The sequence below is a fragment of the Pyxicephalus adspersus genome, chromosome 4 (genome assembly GCF_032062135.1).
Source record: "Pyxicephalus adspersus chromosome 4, UCB_Pads_2.0, whole genome shotgun sequence".
NCBI classification, from domain to species: Eukaryota; Metazoa; Chordata; class Amphibia; order Anura; family Pyxicephalidae; genus Pyxicephalus; species Pyxicephalus adspersus.
This window is the reverse complement of record NC_092861.1, coordinates 68,771,830-68,787,037: the sequence shown is the minus strand read 5'-3', so window position 1 is coordinate 68,787,037 and position 15,208 is coordinate 68,771,830. Positions and strand designations below refer to the sequence as shown.

At 35.8% G+C, this 15,208-nt stretch overlaps 1 protein-coding gene across 4 annotated transcripts in view; it reads left to right on the top strand.

The window, feature by feature from the left end:
- The window catches only part of COL12A1 (collagen type XII alpha 1 chain), a 130,384-nt gene that overhangs the window by 85,148 nt on the left and 30,028 nt on the right, over positions 1 to 15,208 (top strand). For all 4 annotated transcript variants that reach the window (XM_072408527.1, XM_072408530.1, XM_072408528.1 and 1 more), the window contains 12 exons: positions 2,781 to 2,927; positions 4,557 to 4,673; positions 5,589 to 5,735; positions 6,767 to 6,841; positions 8,028 to 8,167; positions 8,395 to 8,518; positions 9,558 to 9,701; positions 11,048 to 11,212; positions 12,289 to 12,327; positions 12,404 to 12,542; positions 13,199 to 13,341; positions 14,282 to 14,391. In XM_072408527.1, coding sequence (XP_072264628.1) covers positions 2,781 to 2,927; positions 4,557 to 4,673; positions 5,589 to 5,735; positions 6,767 to 6,841; positions 8,028 to 8,167; positions 8,395 to 8,518; positions 9,558 to 9,701; positions 11,048 to 11,212; positions 12,289 to 12,327; positions 12,404 to 12,542; positions 13,199 to 13,341; positions 14,282 to 14,391 — 1,490 coding nt within the window. The remainder of the gene's footprint in view (positions 1 to 2,780; positions 2,928 to 4,556; positions 4,674 to 5,588; positions 5,736 to 6,766; positions 6,842 to 8,027; positions 8,168 to 8,394; positions 8,519 to 9,557; positions 9,702 to 11,047; positions 11,213 to 12,288; positions 12,328 to 12,403; positions 12,543 to 13,198; positions 13,342 to 14,281; positions 14,392 to 15,208) is intronic.

Genomic DNA, 15,208 nt, shown 5'->3' with positions numbered 1-15,208 from the left:
TTTGTGACAGGTAGGTATATATTTAGGGGCCCCACCCCAATGTTCCTTGCTATGTTTGTGGCTCTGGGGTCCCCAATTTGCACTTGCGGTCCCCACTTTCAATTTAGGACTCCTAGTTGTACTTTCCCCTGAAACAGCAACCCCAAACTTCACAAGCCATTTGTGACCCCCATATCTTGAAATTCTTTGTACCTGGGGGGGGCTGCAATTGTAGTAACTAGTATCTATGAGGGTCCCCTGTACACCCTGAAGATTACAGGTCATTGTGACATACATATTAGGAGATATGGAGGTTTGTATACAGAGCTGTGAGGATGCAGAATGACATGCACACTTTAAAAAAAAATGAAATGTATCCAGTGTGTATAAACAGTAATCCGAGCTCTGTGCTATGAGATGGGGGCGGGGCTGCCTGTGTCCCCTTCACATGAAGGCTGAGCTGTGTGCTCACCTCTCCAGCAGCAGCAATCCTCTGAACGGATGACACAGAGCAGTCTCACTGAGATCCGTGCATCCGAGGATGAGAGCTGCCGAGAGCTGGGCGGGGTATTCAAATCAGCCGGGCGGAGCAACCGGCTAAAAGCCTCTGGGGAGAACTATGATCAACAATTTTCAATTTGAATGATAAATGCAAAAATTTCCATTCAAAACTGGGAGGGGTGCTATGCTGCCATCAAGCTTAGCAAAAAATTAAAATTGTAGTAAACTTCAATAATCAATTTTCTGCTTTCATGACAGGCATGTCAGCATATGAATAGGAAGTAACCAACTAGTAAATAGGAGCTGAATAGCCTTAAGCATAAATTACATTGTAGGAGAGGATAACTCACTTTGACCAAAATTGATAGCGGGCAGAGAACAGTTTTAACACAATAATGTGAGGTGAAAGTACAACTGGATGGGCACTTTTCCTCTAATGGAATATTCCTTGATGAGATGATGTGATAATTTAATAGGAGCTTTGTCATCTAAGTAGGTCTGAAAGCTTTGCAGATGTCCAGGTGGCTTGTTTGATTTGTTTGAATCAAAAATTTGCAAGAGCTATCCCTTAAATGAAACAAAAAGCATTGATACTTTGGGTGTGAACCCTATCATTGGGACCAAGATACCTGAAATACAGGAAATTAAAGCTTCCTTCAGTGCCAGAATTGCTAATTCTGAGACTCCTCTGGCAAAAGTGATTATTATGATTTGGAATCAAATGATGATAGCCCTAGTAAATTGTATAATTAGATAATTAAAGCATACTGTGTCTTTGTAAAGGTAGTTATGACTGAAAACTGTGCTGGTTAGCTAAGGCTCAGCCCAATTCTGAAGAAAATCTAAAACTTGTGAGTTGGAGTCTAATAAATCATTGTCTACAACAAACTGCAGCACTTTACCTAAAACCTATGATATGTGTTATTTAGGATTTTCATCAAATTTATCAAAATGTTGACAACTTGGGCAAACACATTCCAATCGATTTTGGCCCTGCAATAGGAATGGGACCTACACATGGCTTTTGCTATTCCTACATCCTGCCTATTGTCGAAAAGACATTGGTCATTAAAAAGAATATTTAACAGCCTTGTTTGATGGCTAGATCTGCTATATAGTGCTTAAGCCATAATGCTGCCTATTTGTCAGAAATGAATTAATTGTATCTATGAAGAGAAAGTTGAGTTGTTCTTTTCCCATAGAAGTGCCTGCCTAACTGTTTTGATATGTGGCTTTGTGAAGGATAAGTCAAAACCTCTTTGAGTGCCTTTAACTAAGACTCATCAAATCATTTCCTTCTCAGTCTTACAAAGAAGCAGATTGCATAACTCTTGTGGGAGAGATATTTGTGAGCTAACAATCAGATTTATATGAATTTGGTACTCTGGCAAAGTCCTGCAAAGTCTGTTAATGACTCTTGCATTACCTTTATCAGTATTAAGGCAATGTGTTGGTTATCTATGTTTTTGCTTTCAGAAAGTAGTTTTCAAAAATCGTATTGTGGTTGAGACTTGCTTATGACAAGCCCAGTAGCTTCCTGATAAAATAAAAACTATGATGAATTAGCATTATTTTAGAGTGAATTGATGAAATTGGCAAGACCTATCAGCAATTCATGGCAGCAGCTAATGCTCCAAATGCTCCAAACAGACCAAAGAAATGGACATGTGTTTCGGCAGAAACACTTTCCCATGCACAAAAATTTTATGTATGTTATTGACATGATCGTTTGAAACAATGAACCACTGAATTTCTTGAAAAGAGACAATAAAAAAAGACATTTAGGCGCCATCTAATTCCTAATTGCTTTCAAAAGTCTTGGAATGTAGGAACAACATGGATGGCCAGAAATTTAATTTTTTTACAAACAGTTAGCTAAGAATGCCAACTCTGTAATATTAGTAGGGCTAAAAATGAAGAACAATATGGTCATATGGTTCTTTGGGTATAGGGGAGGTGGAGCCTTCCAATTGTTTGCTGACATGGAGCTGTCAGAAAATATTTTTGACCCTTTTATGGTACATTGGCAGTTTCCCTAAATGTTTATTTCACCATTGTAATCACAATAGTAGTCTTAATTACCATTAGGACATCTTTTATATTGTAATTAAAAACAATTTTGAGGATCTATTCATTAAGCAAAAGTATTTCACAGTAAACTAGTTTTACTTTTTTTACACAAACATAGCATTCAGAGTAGCAGCAAATTCTGATGATCTATATTGTACATATGTACATAATATAAAACTTAAACTTAAAGGGACCATTAATGTTAATTTTTATTTTGTTTATATATTAAGATGCTGATGATTCTGTTGAAGTGTTTGTTGGGGATGTCAATTCCTATACTCTGCAAAACTTGAATCCTGGAACCACCTATGATGTCCAGGTATATGCTCAGTATGACACTGGACTAAGCACACCTCTCAGAGGCCCTGGAACAACATGTAAGTAAGCTGCATGCATAGTCTAATGACCTTTGTTTTGTTTCTCTTCAGCTATGTGTGTTTTTTAGGTTATTATATTTATTATAGTATATAGACTGTATTATTAGCTTTTTGAATACATTGTATCTTCAGCAGATATAAAAGATTTTTTGTATTAACATATCTACTTAGCTTATCAACCTATAAGTAAAATGGAAACCTAAAGTACAGCAACACATCTGGATACCAACGATTATGGGGTCTACACCTATCTACATTTGCTTCTTTTGGCCATATGACTAATTTGGGTATTATATCCTATTCTATCCAGAAACACACATCTAGTCCATGGGTGACACACTCACTCACACGTATTAGAATAGAAAAAAGACAGGGCAAGAGAGCAATTTTAGAAATGTATAATAGTAAGCACAAAAAGGTAGTACATGATGCTATCAACTCACAAGATTTCTGTGAGTTGCAACTGGTATTTTTTTTTATCTTGACAAATAGATAAACAAAATGCTTTTTATAGTATTTTTAGGGATCAAATAAGAGATCATTATTGAGATTTTTATATACTTAGACACTAGGAAAGGATGCTTTCTGCAAATATAATGGTCTACAAAACAAGTAACTTTATTTTACTAAATGCTGCTCTTTTATATTAAATTTAGGTCCAAAGGTTTCCCTTATCTGCTCCACAAAACCATTACTTTTGGGAGATATGTGGCAAGCATGGTTATTTTTTGACTGGTGATGAGTTTTACATTCCAGTTTTGATTTATAGCTCCTGGAAATAGGCATTGTGTGGGATGTCTATATGCTGTTTGTTAGTGTTGGGTGAGGGATATGCTTTATCTGTTCTTATGATGGGAGCTGTGTAAGCATCATACTGTTATCACATTTCTATTTAATTTTTCTAACTCCCATCATGTGGATACATGTTGTTAACTACCAAAGAGATAATGCTTGGACAAGCAAGATTCTTTAAAAAGCAAAACATTTCTGCATGGATAGTTTATTACAAGAATAAACAGAACAGTTTCACACCATAAATAAAGCCAATGCATAAACTGCAAATCTAGTTTAAAGCCCAACTCTGGGTATTTTCTAACTAGTCCCCCAACAGGATTTTAAAATAAAAGGCATCTCTGGCTTTAGATCTGGCAGTTCTAACATCTTCTCCAGGTTGAATACTTACAGTGACTACTTCCACTAGAAGTCCTCAGACTTACGCACATTCTGTGCATGGCGCCATAGACACAAAAAGTGCAAATCTCTACAGTAGCATTTACTTACAATGTAATGAAGCAGAGAGCCTAACGACATCAGCACTGTCCCCAATGAAAGAGGATCCTACATATTATGTGACTGTTGTCGAGCTTCATTGTCAGTTCTCTAATTATGTGAGTTTTGTTTTTGTCTGGGAGAGACTGAAAGGAATATACAGATATTGTGTTTGGGTCCCAAATACGTATTGTAATGGGGGTTACTAGATTAACATAATATTAAAAAAGCAAGTATTGAGCAAGTAGGCTGATCTTTTCAAAGATAAAATTAAGTGCTGACTGTTGTCAGCAAAAGTGTATTTTCATTGGAAAGAAAATAAAAGTACAACCATGCTCTTTTATATCTTTCATTGTGCAGTGTATTTAAATGTGACTGATCTGACAAGCTACCAGGTTGCGTGGGACTCTTTCTGTGTTAGATGGACTCCTCACCGGGCTGCAACGTCGTACAGAGTCAAGCTGAATCCAGTTGACGGTATATCACTTTTAAAGTTTTATAATTGTATGAAAACATAGGAATTCCTTTTATAGCCTCCCAGTGGTCATCATGCAGCAATATCCCTTTTGTTTCCTAGCTCATGTGCAGCAGGATCATATTTCTACCATTTTCCCATGTAGACAGTATCTAGTTTGAAACTAAGCTGCTTTTTCACCCCTTTTTATTATCCAGAGCTGCTTTTTTTCCATGGTAAGCACAGCAAGACTGTATTTGCTGCCCTGGTTTGTGTCTGACATTGCTTGTTTTTTATAGCACAGGGGAGACCTCCCTATTTATGAATTAGGTCTGCCATGTGTCTTCTCCTCCTTGACACAAGTATAAAATAGTTCTGGGCAATTAGCACTATTGAAGGAACTGATCCATCAGCTACATACTACTTTACCACCTACATAGCCTGGTTTTAGTGGAGAATTCTGAAACCATTTAGATGTTATCTTTGGCAAATAACATGTTTGAATATCTTTTGTGATCAGTGTTCATTGAGGAATAGGTGCCCAGATCAAATTTAGCGGAACTGAGTACCTAATCTATAATTATATGACAAGTTGTTTCAGCTTAGCATATTTCTAGTTCTTAACTGCAAAGTTAATTACTGTTCTCTAGGTTTTAGAAATTGTCATGTGGATTTAAAGCAAAACTATATGCAAAGTATCTAGTTAAAGCAAAAATATATGCATAGCATAGGCATGCAATACATATTCCTTTTGCTGTGTCTAATCTTTTTAATGACAATGCACAAGGTTTTTGTGAACCACCAGCATTGCGCAGAGTATGAAGAAGACATAGGACAGCACTGAATCACAAATAAAATCAACAAGTTTTCATGTGTTTAAAAAAGTTATAACATAATACTTCGAAATATTTATTTATCTTTGTTTTGTTCATATACAGGATCACGTGGGCAAGAAATAACAGTCACTGGCTCCGAGTCATCACATTGTTTCTCTGGGTTGAACCCTGACACAGAATACACAGCCACAGTTTTTGTGCAAACTCCAAATCTTGAGGGGAGAGGAGTCTCAACCAAAGAACGTACCTGTAAGTAAATGTTCCTATTAAAATTTTCAGAATGAGCAAATACAAATCAGGAATATTACCTAACCTGTTAGAAAGGAGAGTTCAGCCTCTCATGTTCTATATTTTAGTTATAGTTGGATGTAGATTTTATTTGTTGCACATGTTTTTAGTGCAGCCATTGCCCATTTCGTCTTGCTTTAGGTTCTGAAGTATTTCTACTAAAATGCCTGGCTCCTAGAACTAAGAATTATTGTTTAACTTTCAAAAACTCTTCTTAAAAATCTAGCCTTGTCTAGGGAATCCTGGGACTTCCAAGCAAAATGTTATTGGGACTTCAACTAACTCTTTCTTTAGAAGCATGCAGTGTCTGCTGTGTCATTGATTTTTAATTTAAAGCATAGCTAAATGTTGCTCAAGCAGCGAGAGAGTTGTTAATATAGTTAGTACTTTACAAAGATCTACAGTGCTCTGGATAACAGTTAAAGTTTGAACAAGTATCAATAATAATAATAATAATAAAAAACATAAACAAGGTAAACAAGGTATTGACTGTTCTTTAAGATTTTACGCAGAGGGATCTGTGACAATGAGGTTAAGGTTCATCCCTTATGATCAAGCCCACCTCCTAACTCAGGCCACATATCAACCTCTTGAGCAGCTTTGGCTTTTGCTATTCCATTGGTCTTAACTTATTTTCTGTAGCTTGTCTACAGAAGATTTACGTGTATGCATAAAAAGGAATTTCCAATATATTTGACTGTGTAATTATACAACACACTATTGCATACCAGAGCTATAACGTTATTTGATGTGTGAATGATTTGTATTCCAAGCTATAATTTAAATTGTCTTAAATGGTTTCAAAATGCAATCTGACATTTGTGATTATCTCTTTGTTGATGTAAAGTAAGCAAAATTAAAGCCTTTCAGCATTCTATTTACTTTGTAATTGTCTTCCTGACAAATATGCTATTTAAAGTAATGTAGTCATTTTTTATGTTATATATATTATGTTGTCAGATTTTGCAATATTACATTTGTTATTTTATTAGTGATAAAACCAACAGAGGCACCTACAGAACCTCCTGCCCCTCCTCCACCTCCAACAATACCTCCAGCCCGTGAAGGTATGTATTATGCTATTTAATGGCGAAACCACAAACCACATTGTATCATGCAGTCATTATTTGTGTCTTTTTTGGCACCCAGAATGTGGAATGGCATGTATTCATATTGTCTTTTAGGTTTGTTTGTTTGACTTCACTGCACAGGGTTTTACCTTGAATGCCTAATATACATATGTTTGCATAATAATTTTAAAAGTCAGTGTGTAGTAATTCATAGAAACCAATCAGAAATCCTATGAGTGTCTACACAAAACTCTTTTTGAATACTTTCCATGGGTAGCTGCCTGTTATTGCTCTATTATAAAACCCTGCCAATGGAAAAAATATGTAAATACACACTTGACTTGGCAAGTTTGCTTCTAGCAGGCAGCCTTTTGAGATTTACTGCACTGGCAGTTCATAGCATAAACTACTAAACTGGCATAAGCATAAATCTATTTACTATGCCAAAATGCTTGGGTAGTTTGGACACAGATCAGACATGAGTGTGCTTGCTTTTTTTTTAATTCACTCCTTTCTCCTAAATTATGTCTGCTCAGCACAGCAGTCAGTATGACTAGTATCTTTATAGCAGCAGGCATATGGACCCACTGCTGACACCAACTGGCAGGCCCTCGCATTATCTTGGTGCTTCAAGAGGCAAGCCATAGAAAGCGGGCCCGTTTTCAAAATGCCAGAGAAGTGATGAAGGGGTTCTACCTCTTCTAAATCACTAATCCCTCTAGAAATACATTTTGTAGAACTTTGTTTGAAATAAAAAAAAAACACAATGTTCAAATTGTTCAAAGAAACCAGCTTTCTTCATTATACCTTGCTGGGTCCATTTTTTCTAAAAACCCCTTCTTTTGCAGAGTGGGAAGATGGGGGATCTTTGCTTTAAGCATTTAACACTGGATGGGAGAGACTTTTAGAATAATTTATAGTTTTTTTCTTTGGCAGGGAATAAGGTTGGGCAGTAGTTTTTATTGCTTTTTGTAGTAATAAACTATTTTTTTGGCACTGGTTGTATGGAAAAATCCCAGGCTAGCATTTAAACTGGGGATCCATTTCTTATGCTTTACCTCTTGATCCAATTCAAAGATCTTTCCAATTATGAATGTGTTTTATTGTATTTTAGTTCTTTAGAGATAGAAAAAAAGAAATAGAAATATTTGTATTATTGATTTTAATTTATGTTTTGGTTTAGTTTGCAAAGGTGCAAAAGCCGATATAGTTTTCCTGATTGACAGCTCCTGGAGTATTGGTGATGATAACTTCAACAAAGTTCGTCAGTTTATTTTCAATACCATTGGAGCATTTGACGTCATCAACCCAGCTGGAATCCAGGTAAGAATAACAGCAGTTAACGTTGGTAATGCAGAAGTAAAAGTTTAGAATGTCCGTAATTATTCAGTAGCAGATCCTAAGAGATTCCAATGGTATGCCCACTAGAGGGCAGGATAATTCCTCTGCCAAGCCTAGAAAAAAAAAGAAAGGAAAGGTAACATTACTGAAAAATCTGTTTATCTAGTTATGCTAAAACCCTAAACTACTGTCTTAAATTTTTTCTACAGGTATCTTTCGTGCAGTTCAGTGATGAGGCACAAACTGAATTTAAGTTGAATACCTATGCAGACAAATCACAAGCACTGGGAGCACTTGCTAATGTCCGATACAAAGGAGGAAACACAAAAACAGGTACTGCACAAACCTCATTTCTGAAATGGTATGCAACATCCATTTTAGCAGAGCTCCCCAGGATTTTAAAAAAATATGCAATAGTATAGATGGCATTTTGATGGCTCATCTTAAAGCCTACAGTTTAAACTTTATTTAGGGTTGGGAAGCTGGAAACACTGATTGACAGGTGTAAAGACAGGTCAGCAAGTGCAGTACAGGTTTGATGTAATGTTAGGTTGTATTTTTTTAGTCTCTCTCCACTGCTGAAGTCCCCTTCACTTCCAGTATAGGTAATGGGCATCCTACTAGACAAGAAGTGCAGGAATCCTCTCAATGGGGGCATTGAGATAAAAAGTCTGACCTTTCCCCAGTATATTGTCCAAAAAGTATTTTCTAGCTTCTTGTTTCATAACATATAGTATTTTATGTGCTGTCTTCTGCAGTATGAAGACAAATTCAGCCAGAGGTAATTTTAAGTAATTTTAAAGCAAACCGGGCAGCTAAGTTGCTCAGCGTTTAAAACTCTGGCCTTTGCAGAGCTGGGTCCTAGGTTAAAATCTCGGCTCTCGCGGATTCTCCCTGTGTGTGCATGGGTTTCATCTGGGTACTCCAATTTCCTCCCACATTCCATAAACATGCAGTTAGGTTAATTGGCTTCTCCCCAAAATTTACCTTAGACAGTAATAATGACTATGGTAGGGACATTAGCTTGTTAGCCCCTTTGAGGGAAAGCTAGAGACAAGGCTATGGACTTTGTACAGCACTGCATAATATTTCTGGGCTATATAAATAAATAATAATATCCCTTGATAATAATCTCAAGATAGCTTGAGATTGAGAGGAGAAAGGAGAACTGTCCAAAGGTCTTGCTATCTTTATGCTCCTTATAACTTCCCCTCATAACACAAGGCAGACCAGGCTGTTGAGCACTCAACTTACAACCAACAAAGTTGTAAATATACATACTTAAATTGTGACATGCACAAGTAACTATAGGATTGCAAGTAATGTCCACATATGATACAATAAGGATATAATATTATCTGTCCTTTTACAGGAAAAGCACTTAAGTTTGTCCGTGAAAAAGTTCTGACTGTAGAAAATGGAATGAGACGATCTGTACCCAAGGTGCTTGTTGTAGTCACTGATGGAAGATCTCAGGATGATGTGAAAAAGTACGCCATGGATATTCAGCACTCTGGTAAGCATACAGCACTCCTTGACTGCTAAAAATAAAATGATTGTTGTATTAGGAGAATTATAAGAACTTTTTTCTGTAATTTAAATTAGGCTGAATTTGGCTGGCTCACAGTTACCAAACTGCCCACACTTTAGTAAAATAGCTATCAATATCAAAGTATGCATAATTAATATTTATAGAATACATGACAATCTGAATTTAGTTTTGAAGTAAGGAACTGTTGAAATGTCTAATTTCAACCAATGAAATGTACATTTGCAAATCTTTTGACTGACAGCATAACTTAAACAGAGAATATTATGGAGCTACATATTTACTTGATGCGTCTTGGCACATATAAAAGTTATGCCCAACGTTCCTGATAACTGCTTTGTAAACCCCCATATATGCGTTTCTAACAGTGTAAAGGTGCAATATTATGTACACAGTTTAGACACAAATTCTTCTTTTATAACAATGCTTTTATCAATATAGATATGACTCAGGGTAAACCTTTTTTAAAGTTGGTTAATAAAAGCAAAGTCCAACCAATGCTTTTAGTTTGGGTGAATGCCAACAAGGTATTGTTGATGACTGTAGAACATCTTATGACTCCCTGTTGGGTTGTTGGAAATTTTTTAAAAACAGGCAGTGAATAAACCTATTAGCATCACCACAAGGGAGAGATTTAGGTTTTGTGTGTGCGTATAATATGGGGCTAGCACTGTTGTATTTCACTGTCATCATATCCATGTCATAGTCCCTAGATTTTATGTAACCAGGACTGAGAAAAACATGTAGGCTGCCATAGCTAATCACTTATAAAAATAATAATTTTCTGGCAGCCTGTGGCTACAATTACCAGGCGTTCAGTAAACTCCCGATCCACGTACTTGCATCAGCTACAAGTCTCAGTCTAATAGATTGGTTTGATAGGTAACATTTCTGTCAGGATAGGGTTTCTTTAAGATTGCTTCAAGATAAAGTATTAATTTGCTTTCCTGAAGCAAAGTACAAGCTAGTAATATAAGCTGGCACCCCTACTTGCGTGCACATATGTGTCTGTCCAGTGTTTGTAGAGCCACAATGGAACACTTTGCATCTATTTCTGCCCACATTCCAAAAACATGCATTTAGGTTAATTGGCTCTTTCCCCCAAATTGGCTTTAGACTGTGGTAATGGCATATGACTATGGTGGGGATATTACTGAGCCCCTTTGAGGGACATGACTACGGACTTTGCAAAGTGCTGCTTAATATGTCAGCGCTATATAAATACATGTTAATAATAATAGCATCATTGCATTACTATACAAAATATTATTATTATTATTATTAGGATGTTAACAATGCCTTATGATTTTCAGGTTTCAGTGTCTTTGTCATTGGAGTAGCTGATGTTGATTATAATGAACTCCGTAACATAGGGAGCAAACCAAGCGATCGCCATGTATTCATTGTCGATGACTTTGATGCTTTTGAGAAGATTGAAGATAATCTGATCACCTTTGTGTGCGAAACAGCAACCTCAAGTAAGTTCAAACACTGAGTAGTTGTACACAAGCACAGCACTGTATACCAGGACTGTGGTAGTGGGATAATAAAATAGAAAGTCAGCTGACTTTCATTAATGAAGTCTGATTTTATGACTTGTAAAATCATAGAAGTAGATTTATTGTGGTTTCAAGTGAGAGTATAAAAGAATAGAACTTTCAAAACAATTCCAATCAAAATTACCTTTGATTTTAGATATATCATATAAAAATATATTTATATAGTAAAATATACCATTGATCAATGATTACCAGTGGTCATTGATTATGTAATGAAAGAGGAAAGATAGGAGCGTTTTACTGTCTAGTTTATTGTGGTTAGAATATGTTGAAAAAGGTAACAATAAATGTTAGACTCTAACGTACGGATGGACATTAGATCATTTGTTGTTGTTTAATAATTATATTTTTTCTGGTAAATTTCTTTTTACTGCTAGCCGAGAAATTGCTGTAAACATTTTCAGATATATTGACAGTGCCAGACAGGAGATTTATTTGCTTTAGCAGAGCTGAATTTCACATCACATTGTTATCACTTTGAATTAGGCTGCTTATTTCAGGAACAAAGAGAATCTCAAAAATCCTCGAATCAATAATTCAATTACAAATGGATAGCGTCGCACTGACCTTTCTTTCAAGTATATGCCAAAGGAATTCTAGTAGGCCGGCATTCAATTAAACGTTGGGCTTCTATTACTTCTAGGAATTTTCCAAAAGCCAAAAAAACTTTTATCAGCCCAGACTCCAAGATCATAATAAATTACATAATACGAAATTAATGTCAATAGCAAGAACACTATGAGTTCTTGGGTAATCTTAACTTTCATTTACATTGTGAATGAATGTGGCTTTCTTATAAACGTGGGAGCTGGAAGCATTACCCTGATAGGTACATCATGTCATTCATGTTGTAACATCTTACTGTTAAGAAGCTAATGTAATATCCTCAATATGTATTCATTACTATCACATTCCAAATGTTTGATGCAGATTAATGACTGTATGATATTGCTTTCCGTAAAGAAGATGACGTCCCTCTTTTTGCTTTTCTTTAGCCTGCCCACTTATTTACCTTGATGGATACACATCACCAGGTAAGAGATGTCACATCTTTATTGAATTAGATTTCTGGGTTTGTACTGTATATTTATGCTTATAATTATCTTCTAGGCTTTAGGATGCTGGAAGCTTATAATCTAACAGAGAAGACGTTTGCATCAGTCCAAGGAGTCTCCTTACAACCAGGTTCATTTAACAGCTTCCCAGCATACAGCCTCCACAAAGATGCTTTCCTCTCTATACCTACCTCGTAAGTAATGTTGGATATATTATAATTATGTCTATTGGCACTAGCACAGATTGTTATTGCAAATTCAGAAAATGTGATTCTCTGATATGGAGCCATCAATTGTGTTCTTTTAACTTTAATGGTTAATAGTCCTTGTTTTACTTATAGTATAGGACACATAGTTTTAAGTGAGTCTTCCACTTTTTTTTCTAATAAGGAAGGAATTTTTAGTTTATATTGATATTTTCATAGTAATGTGCATGCCATATATGATGACATGATATGTCTAAGGACAATGAAGTCTACATCTTTTGTTTAAAGGATATTTAAACTCAAGAACAACCATTTATTAAATTGCAGCTTACGCTTCCTTAAATGTGGTTGCTGCATTTTGGGCAAGTACAGAAATACCTGTTGATGTTGCCCAAAATATTGTATTCTTCCCACTTTAAGATGAACCGATAGCACAAGCAATGTTATGAGCCTTTTGATATTCTATAAACTATAGAACACCTTCTATGTAATAGAGATGAGGAGAAAAGTAGAAATTTACAGTCTTAAGGTTTAGTAAGTGAATATTGTCACTACAGGATAGGAAGTGTGTTACTAGCAGGATTGCCATCTATAGACTACATAATTTTAATCAAATTATTCAATGCATTTTAATTTCTTTACAGAGAACTGCACCCAGAGGGGCTACCACATTCCTACACAATCATCTTTTTGTTCCGCTTGCTCCCAGAGACACCAAATGAAGCATTTTCTATATGGCAGATTACTGACAAAGGATATAAGTCTCAGACTGGTGTGACCCTTGATGGTGAGCTTCCCTGTTCTTTAATAAATTTTGAATCAGTTTTAAAGCTGATCCCCAGACTTACTTGTAGTCCTGCACAGTTCTAAAGGCTCCTGTGAAATGTACTGCTGTGAGCTTCTTCCATTGTGAATAAAAAGCTGCAGCAGGTCAAATAAAGCCTGCTCATCTCCTGTCTGGAGGAAGTCCAGAATTATCAATTACACACTAATGGTATGGTATATATTTTGTAAAAAAACATATCTATCAATGTTTGTCTATAGAATAAATGCTGCAATTTATTCTATATTCTATGGCAGAATTCTTCTCTTTTATTGACTCAATCAGTTTTCAACTCCCCATTTCCATCTTGTATGCTAATATTTGCCACCCAAGCACAAAACTTTACCTGTATCTACAAAAAATCTACTAAAGCCACTGTTTTTTTTTTACTTTAGCTTGAATACATTGCATCACCATTCCGCTTTGTCCAAGTTTCTTCTTCACTTCCTCATATTAGGAAATGAGATTTGTTTCACAGCATCTGTCTTTCATGAATCCATGCTGGCAAATAGTTATAATATTTTCTGTCACATGATGTACCAATTCCAGAAAAATATTTCCTACAGAATTTAAAGTAAACCTGCACTGAAGACATATAGAGGCTGCCATTGATTAACTCCAGCCCTGAAAACAATAAGTTGCTAACTGTAATGTTGATTTTATGTCTTAGGTATCAATGCCTTGAAGCAAATATGCAGATTTTGAGTGCTGACATTGGTAATTTGTATGCTTGTTAGGGCCAGTGACATAGCAAGTATTGAAGCTAGAGACAGGAAACTGTTGTTAAATACAGATCAGCAATGGCAGCTCCACCATAAGTTTTCTGTATTCTTTCAAAATATCTGTTACTTTTAAAGGGCCAGACCAGAAACGTTTCACACAGTCTTATTTTTTATTTTTCTAGTACCAAAGAAAGCCCTAACTTTCTTCAACAAAGGAGCCACAGGAGAGACTCAGAGCGTAACATTTGATGGTGAAGAAATCAAGAAACTCTTTTATGGAAGCTTTCACAAGGTATTTCAGTTACAAACAATGTATTAAGTAGTTAACCATTAGTGCACCTACTTGGAAAAGTTGGTGTTGTCCCCACTGAAAGATGTGTCAGCTGAAATGAAGTTACTATAGTGAAAAGTCTAATGTGGGGCCACTTTTAATAAGCATTACATACCAGCCCTATTTCTGTTATTTAGAATTCCCATATTATTTCATAGTTTATTTGGAATGAGTTCTTTTTCACATATTTGGTTATTTTCTCCTCTGTGTGTACTTTGAAAGAGTCTGTGAAGGATTTATAAAAAATACCCAGTAAGCATAATAACAGCTGTGTTACTGTCTGTGGTGGTCCAAGCTTCTTTGCTGGTTAGCAGGGGTTTGGCTGTAATCTTCAGAAAGTTCTTAATCCATTTTGATGTCTGACATTCTTGCAAATGTGTTGTTTAGAACAGTTCAATAACCTTGCTGTCAAAAAGTAAAATCTTATATTTTGTTATTGCCAACATTCCGGCTATTGTTGACCAGTAAGTACTAGAAGCAGTAATATTTCAACATTGAGGGCTAGCTAAATATTCTCTTGAAGTTGAAAGGACCAGCTGAGGTATAAGCTCCGCTTACCTACATTCTATAACGTTGGAGGATGATCAAACAGAACTGTAAAAGTAACAGTAATAAGAGTTTTTTTGTCAGACAGATAAAGAAGATCACTAGCTAATCAGTGGGATTTGGAAACAGTGGATTGGTTTTCACTGTGCACTGTATAAAATATGCAGGGTACATTACAATAAAATGACATGCATTTTCATCAGATAATAAATCTAGCTAATGATATTTTAGA